Raw genomic sequence first — 8855 nt, forward strand, 5'->3', positions numbered from 1 at the left:
GTAGTGCACAAGGGTCAGAGTAGCTGAACCCTGAAACAGGGAGACTTCTTATAATAAACTGTACTAATTGGCCTGACCAAAATTCTAGAAAAAATTAGTAAGTAGATATATGAGTCTAGTTTCAGGAAAATTTACGGAATTGGATTTCGAGTTTAGTAACTCGAGATATGATTTTTTTAGCGACTGTGACGCAGATGGATAGTTTACTACGAAAACTGTTTAAGTGCTAAGATAAGTTTTGTAATGTCTCCTGCTTGACTCCGGCAACGGTCTCGGGTAGGGGGGACGTTACACGAATAATTCGAATAATTCGAATATTAAAGTATAATATTTTATATTTTTAGCCTAAACTTCCAAATCTTTTTACTTTTCCTTCAAAACTTTTACTCATTCCCACTTTCTCCCTAAAACTTTTACTCCCCTTCCATCCCAACCCCCAAATCTACCCAAAATTCATTTTCCACCAAAATTTTACTATTCCATTTACTTTTTCTTAAAATTTTACTCCCAAAAACCCTCAAAACTTTTTATTTTCCTCAAAAATTTTTACTTCCTTCCCATCACATCTCCCATCTACCCAAACTCATCCCATCCCCTCCTCCCCCTATTTACTTTTCCTAAAACTTTTAATCCCCAAAAATTTTTATTTTCCCCCCTAAACTTTTACTTCTCACCCTTTACTCTCAAATAAAAAATCAAAATTATTCAAAAAATCACTAAACATAAATAGTAATAATTTTATTTATATCTACTATTTATATTATTAAATTAAATTTCACATTTTATATTAGTTATATTATTAAATTGTTTAGTCATATTGAATTTTTATATTAAAATTGAATTATTAATTATGCCATTAAATATTCATGTTAAAATTTTATATCGGTATCAATTTCACATTTTATTTTAAAATAACTTTTATTAAAAAATCATACTTTTACATTTAATATATTTTTTAATTTCAAAAGACATAGTGACAAAAATCTAAAGGTAATTAAAACAACTAAGCAAACAAATAAGCTAACCCATATATAAAAGTTTAATAAATAAATTATGAGGTGATGAAAGTTAATAAAAATTTTGATTAAGGTGGATAAATTTTATTACGATGGGTGACAATAGTTATAAGGACCCAAAATTATTTTTTAAAATTTAACTTGAACAAATATATTCAATTCGATTCGATTCAAATCTCATTTCATCCGACTCGATTCTAGAAAATTTCAAATCAAATTAGGATGACAAAATATGATTCATCAACTCAATTAACTCAAAAATTTTTTGGGTCGATGTTAGAAATTAAGGAGATTTAATTAATTTTGTTAAGTGTAAAGATTTAATTGGGTGTAAAAAAATTGAAGAAATTTAAGTGATTTTTTAAAAAATTCTTTAAAACACCTTTTATACTATTAAAGGTTGATGAAATGTGCATAATAAGCATAATGTCCATATCATCCAGAATTGCAAAAGAATTGATGAAAAGTGAAATTCAAATATGAAATCGAAAAAAGAAAAATAGGTAGAGAATTGAAGATTGAAAGCAGGCATAAAATGTTAAATTAAACCCAAAAAAGTTGAAACGGAACTGCTTTATTAAAGTGGACATCCAGATTGATCTCAAATCTCAAAATTTGCCTTTTTATACGGTTTAAAGTGGGTTGTGCTACAAAGATTATTAGATTAGATCTCGAAGTTGAAGTTTGCAGTCGATGCTTGTACTCTAATGGCGATCATAACAGAAGAGGTAGAGCCCGAATCACCCAAAACCAGAGTAGACAAGAAAACCCCCCCAAAACCTACTTTTAATCCTAACCCAGTCTCCTCAAAATCCGACCCTAATTCCCAAACTCATAATCCTTTTGCCTTCTGGTTCTATTTCACCCTCATCATCTCTCTCATCACTTTCCTCTTCGTCTCCTTTTCATCTTTGTACCCACAAGACCCCAAATCCTGGTTCCTCTCTTTGCCCAACTCCCTCCGTCAACACTACTCAAATGGTAGAATCATTAAGGTTCAGACATCTCCAAACCAATCGCCAATTGAGGTTTTTGTTTCTGAAAATGGTCAGTTTTCTTCATCTGAGAATGTTATGGTCGTTCATGGGCTGGGGCTGAGTTCTTATTCTTATAGAGAAATGATAAGGGCTTTAGGCTCAAAAGGAGTTCGTGTTATAGCCATTGATTTGCCTGGAAATGGGTTTTCTGAAAAATCTAGGTTAGAGATCGAAGAAGGAACAAATGGCATTTTTGCGAGGTTTAAGGAAGTTTATAGTTTGATTCAAGACAAGGGTTTGTTTTGGGCTTTCGATCAAATGGTTGAAACTGGTGAACTACCTTATGAGGAGATAAAATCTAGAGTTTTGGTTAAAAAGAATGTTAAGGTTATTGAAATTGGAAGTGAAGAAATGGGGATGGTTCTGGGGCAGGTTATAGGAACAATGGGATTAGCTCCTGTGCATTTAGTTTTACATGATTCTGCTTTTCTTATGGCTGCGAATTGGATTGCTGAGAATTCAGGATTCATTAGAAGCATAACTCTTATCGATGCTGGACTAAAACCAGCTTTACCTACGTGGGTTTTGAACATACCTGTGGTTAATGAGATTTTGTTGAGGTTTTCATTTGTGTATGCAAGGTTGATAAACTTGTGTTGCTCAAAGAGGATTGATTGGTCGGAGTTGGAGGCACATAGATCACTTTTAAAGGGATGGGATGCAAGAAAAGCTGTTGTGGGGATAGAGAAAAAGCTGAATTATAGTTTTAATATAGAGGAATGGGGAGGTTTGGATGGTATAAAAGGCATGCCAGTGCAGGTACTTTGGTCTAATGATTGGTCTGGCAAATGGAGTAAAGAGGGTCGACAAATTGCTGAGGCACTTCCTGGGGCAAAATTTGTCACTCATTCCGGGGGGCGATGGCCTGAGGTAAGGGTTCATTGACTCTTCCGACATATTAGTTTCTGTTGTTCTTGTTTTATATTATTACATAATTAAATTTCCTAGTAGAATTATCAAAAAGTAGCTGCTTTTGGATGTTTTTGGGTATGCTCTTGACCAAGTTTGTGAGTGGTTCTGAATTGTTTGTATAAAAAAAGTCAGATGTTAAGTCAAATTTCGAGTGGCCTCTGTTTTTTGCTGGCTTCTGTTCCAAAGATATGCAGCCATGTTATGTTGTTGGTTGATTCATGTGTTATTTATTGCTGTATGTCCTTAATAGATTGTTTTACTCTGTGGTATTTGCATGAGTTTTGTTATGGGCTCTTTGTAGAGACCTTTTGAACCGATTTCTCTTTAGGTCATATTGATGCCATTCTCCCTTAATTTGCATGTCACTTGTTATTTTGTTAGCTGCATTCTTCTAAATTTTGTTTGTGGAATTTAAACCAAGAGCTATATTGCTTCTATTCTTCATTTTACTTGAAGTACTGTGTTTGACATCCACGTCTGATACATTTTGTGGATGTGGATATGAGGATATGACCTTTCAACGTTCCAAATACATGAAAAAACTAAGAATAAATTGAGTATACCTTGTCGGACACATACCCGTATCCAACTGAGATGCCCAAGCATGAGTAAGATAGACCAGAGCATTCTTCCTACTTTTGTGTCTAACGTTTTCACATCTTATTAGATTGTTCAAGATATCTGTTTCTGACCATGTGTTCTAAACTTAACTAGGTTGCTAATCATGTCTTCCCAAATTAATAAGGTTGTATAATTGACTAGATTAAAAATTAAGGTAAAATTTTGTTATTAGTCCGTATACTATGTATAAGTTATGGATTTACTCTATGTATTCTAATTTGGTCATTTTTAGTTCCTGTACTTTTTAAAATTTGAAATTTCAATGCTGACTAAAGTGTAGTTGTTAAATTTTGCTATTTCCAAAATCTTCTATGGAAAACATATTATCACATTTGTAATGCTATGTCAACTTGTTTAAAAGAGCCATGTCATTTTAGTTAATAGATTTAACGGCTACCGTTTGAGTCAATATCTGTTTTCTCTGTTCTTAGACGTGAGGAAATCTGGATTTTGGGTAGCCTTGTATCGATTGATTATTTTCTCTTTTTCAAAAATAAAGTTGCTACTGTTTGACTCAAAAACTGAAAAATCAAAAGTAAAAAAAGAATAGGGATTAGAATTGACCAAAGTACACAGAAAAAATACAGGGAGTAAAGCAGAATTTGACCAGAAATTAACTTAGTAAATTGGGACATGCTTGGTTTTTGAGAAACTTTTATGCTTTGCTCGACTTTTGTTCTTGGTCCGTATGTTACTTGGACTGAGGTGTAAATGTTGGATACGGGTATGTGTATGAAACAAGTATGTTCAATGTTTTTCTAGATCTTCATATATTTGGATTTTGGAGGGTACTTTTTTTATGGTCATATCCCCAAAACCATTTTTGGCTATGAGTCATGTTGGTGTTGGACTTGAGTACTTAAAAAAATATAAAGAATCAAAGCAAAATAATTTGGCTTTTTTGCATACCGTTTGAATTGTGTTCTCTTAGTTCAACTTGATACCACACTATCCTTGCATGTTGGTAATTGCACTCTTCCAAATTTATAGGACCATGGATGCTTAGTTACCAGGACTTCTAATTTCCCCCAGAGCTCTTGTATTTACGCCTGTGCTTGACACATATTCACACATGAGTACGGGAGTATTATCCGCCAAATATACAGCGTAGAAAAATAATGCATTCCCAAGTTATACATGTTCTTCTATCCGACATTCAGGATAACATAGTGGGGTTCAAGTTCAAGAGCAACGAGTTCTTTAGATGGCTTCTATGCGTTAGTCCATATTACATGCATTTGCTGCTGTTTTGAATTAACGTTTGCTATGTGTTTGTGATCCTAGGGAAGTGTTGCTGGTGAAGTAGCTGAGAATGTAGCTGAGTTTGTATCTTCATTACCAAAAACAGTTAGACAAGTTGAGGAAGAACCCATTCCTGAGCATGTTCAGAAGATGTTTGATGAAGTAAAAGACACTGATCATCATCACCACCATCATCATGGTCATGCCCATGGTCATGATCATGATCATGCAGCTGGATTTATGGATGCATACGGGCTTGGTCACACATGGGGAAGTTGAGATGTGTTTTTCCACGGTCACGGCGTGATCATATGGCCTTTGGTCATGGTCATGCATATAGATTTATGGATGCATATCCCTTGGTCACACGTGGGGCTGTCGAGATATTTTTTTCCCTGTTTTAAAGGATTGGATATAAGATTTGAGTTTTTGATCTAATGGTGCCACCATCAACCATATATGTTTCTTCCTATTTAAATGGTCTGGATTTAAGTTAGAGACTTGATCTAATGGTGCCATCAACAGCATCATCATCAATGAGGTGTGCTATTTTGAGTACTTTTTGTAAGTTTTGTTCAAGATTCTTACATTAAAGCTGTAATCCTTAGCATAGGAACATGTTTGGTAAAGCTTAGACATTTTCCAATTAATGCTTGATTAGAGCATTCTAAGCCAAACTCAGAGCTTCATATTACAGTGAAATCGAGTTGATTATGAGCTTGATCAAATTTATTTTCGATTAATGTTGAAAAAACTGAATTCAAAACACAAGTTCTAACTAAAGCTCTAATAATTGGCATGAAAATCGATTTTTATAGGAAAAATGTTGTATCTTGGGTTGAGTTGGAGTGGGTTCATAAGAAAATGGAATGGTCTGAATTGAATGAACTTTAGTTCAAAAAAAGTTGAGTGAAGGTTTAAGCGTGGCTTAGGATTTGAGGCAAAAGTAGATCCAAAGTTGATAAATTTGGGGTAATAAAGAGGGGATTCAGAAAGTAGTGATTATCCAACTGTAAATTAATATTTCTAACTTTCTTTTTAGAGAGGAGTTTGTTTGAGTAAATACTAAACATGAATATTACAAGGTTAATTAAAAGCATCGAGATTTTATTATACACTACTTTCATGTGATATTATAATTGTAATTTGTAAATTAATTTCATAATTCCTATAAAATGTAATTAAATTTATTTTCATTATATTATTATACTAATATTTTTAAAATTTAAATAAATAAATAAATTTAAAAATTTTCTTTCTCTATTTTAATTTTTTACATCGGCATTATTTAAATTTAAATATTATAACATTTTATAATAAAAATTATTAATTATTTTGATGTAATTTCAATCATGTATTAACTTAAAATTAGTTTTTAATATATATATATATATATTCAATCCTTGAAAGTACAATTACAATTAATACATTCATATATCTACCATTTAAGTTTGATGCTAAAATGACATCAAAATGAAGATTTATTGAAGTGGTTAAATGCATGAATAATTATTGAATAACTTAGTTTTCTAAATATATTTAGTTATTCAAACCCATTATTTTTGGAGAAGGTGAACACTGATTAATTGACCACAACTTAGATTCAATTAAATTAATTAATTAAATTTATATTCATTAAATAAACACAATTAAATGGAAGAAACTATTCTATCATAAAAATTACCTAATTAATAGAAAAGAAAGAAACTAAATAGGAAAGATGAGGTTTTCTTTGCTTAACAATAAGAATGTTGCTTTTCTTAATCAATAATGAGAAGTATGCTTACAATTTGCAGAGTAGCAAGCAATTCAAAAATTGATTGTAAAGCTCACAAGATGCACTACTAAAAGAGAGAGAAGATTTAAGACACCATGGTACAATATTTTAGTTACAGTATCGTGTTTTTTTTTAGCCTATGAAACTCTGCTGCTTCACAGAAGAAATTGATGAATGTTGCTTTGATTTTTATTTTTATTTTTATAGTTTAGTTGGTGACATGATTATTCTCCCATGGAAGTAGTACCCGCAGCCTTTATAACATGGACGCCAGGAAACGCGGGCCGTGAACGAAGGAGATGGCCGGCAGTGTTGATTTCATTGACAACGCAAGTGCCCGATCCACCAGGGATGTTGGTGCAAGGAGAACCACCAGATGGTGGCAACAGTCCCCTTTGCAGTGTCTCGAAATGAGGCACGATTTTCCTGAATAGTTGCTCTTCTTGCCAGTGCGTAGGCCTTATGGCAGCACCAAATTGTGCAGTAGATGAAATGAAGAAAAGAGTGAATAAAAGTGAAATCTTGAAGACGCTTGTTTGCTTGAGAAACCCCATTTTATGAACAACTTTGCAAGTAGCTGCTGCTACTTGTCCGATTAAGAGTAATTGGTTTGGATTTGAATGTTCTGTTCTGTTTGCTGATATATATATATTGTTGTTTCATTTTACTTACAATGATTGATTTAAAATAGAGGTGAAAATTATCTTTCAACTTAAGTAAAAAAGTTACATAATCCTCTTATTTATCAAGATTATCAAATATCTTTTTATTTAAATCTCATGTGATAATTACTTAATAAATGAGCTATCACGTCAGTTTTAAGTAAGTTAAACGGGCCATTAGTACAATATACAAACGGAATTACAAATCCAATCAATAAATCTATATCATGACCAAAATCAAACTATTACAAGTAAAAATTCTTATCACAAGGTTATATGTGTGAAAATCATATATTTAAAATATAGGTGAAAAATATATTTCAACTTAAGTAAAAAGTTACATAATCCTCTTATTTATCAAGACTATCAAATATCCTTTTATTTAAAGCTCATGTGATAATTACGTAATAAATGAGCTATCACGCCGGTTTCAAGTAAACTAAACGGGCCATTAGTACAATATACAAATGGAATTACAAATCCAATCAATAAATCTATATCATGACCAAAATAAAACTATTACAAGTAAGAATTTTTATCACAAGATTATGCGTGTTAAAAATCATGTATTTAAAAACATGTGAAAAACATCCAATAAACAATGAACATATAATTTGAAACTAATAATAAAAATATATATGCAATTTGTACGAAATTAAAATAAAACAAATTAGTTTAACTTGCAAGTGAAAATAAATGTAAATAGGTAAATACATGTGACTAAGAATATTAAATGTACTCCTATTGCTTCCTAACTCATATTATCTTTTTTCTATAACACGTTAAAATGTTGTTTTGTTAGGAAGTTAATAAACCGTAATTTATACATATTTTTATCCCATACTTAGCACATTTATGGATTGTTTCTCCTTAGATTTGGTGAATTCGATGCTCCTAATTCTTTAATTTCATGTTTTAAACTTAGGTGAGCATAGGAGAGTAAAAAGAGCAAGAAACGGGTCGAAAACGGAGAAAATGGACCCACATGGGAAATCAACACGGCCTGGACTTCCTCACACGGGTAAGCCACACGGCCGTGTCCATTTGGCAGGATCGATGCACGAATTACACGAGTAGACTACACGCCCGTGCCTATTTAACTGCCTTAACCACGGGCTGGAGCAATCGCACATGAGCGTGTCCCTGTCGAGCCCAAGTATAGTCGTATTCGGAAAAGGCCACTTTTGAGGGCTCTTAGGCATTCTAAAGCCTATTTAAACACCTGAGGAGGCACTTAGAACACACACACGGAGTAGGAAGCAAGAAATTACTCGAAGAAAGCCGATTGATCCATCTCAGAAGCCAGATTATTCATCAAGACTGAAGATCTCCCTTCAATTTCCATTCAGGAGTTTTGGGTTTTCTTTATGTTTTGTATTCATTATTCTTCTAAGATGTTTTCTTTTATAATTATGAACTAAACCCCCTAAATACCTAAGGGGAATGAAACCTAAGACGGATCTTGTTATTATTATCTGAATTGTATGATAAATATTTGACTTGTTCTTAATTATGTGTTCTTAATTCTTGTCTTAATATTCCAAGATATTGATTCAAGTTAATGCGTTTATTCAGAGGAGCAAAAGTC

At 32.5% G+C, this 8855-nt stretch overlaps 1 protein-coding gene across 1 annotated transcript; it reads left to right on the plus strand.

Moving 5' to 3' along the window:
- The first annotated feature begins 1430 nt into the window (after positions 1-1430).
- On the plus strand, positions 1431-5556 carry LOC108464185 (protein AUXIN RESPONSE 4). Its single transcript, XM_017764333.2, has 2 exons — positions 1431-2923; positions 4871-5556. The coding sequence occupies exons 1-2, from the start codon at positions 1724-1726 to the stop codon at positions 5105-5107; spliced, it is 1437 nt and encodes a 478-aa protein (XP_017619822.1). The 5' UTR covers positions 1431-1723; the 3' UTR covers positions 5108-5556.
- The last annotated feature ends 3299 nt before the right edge of the window (positions 5557-8855 follow it).

Source organism: Gossypium arboreum, chromosome 13 (assembly GCF_025698485.1).
Source record: "Gossypium arboreum isolate Shixiya-1 chromosome 13, ASM2569848v2, whole genome shotgun sequence".
Lineage (NCBI taxonomy): Eukaryota > Viridiplantae > Streptophyta > Magnoliopsida > Malvales > Malvaceae > Gossypium > Gossypium arboreum.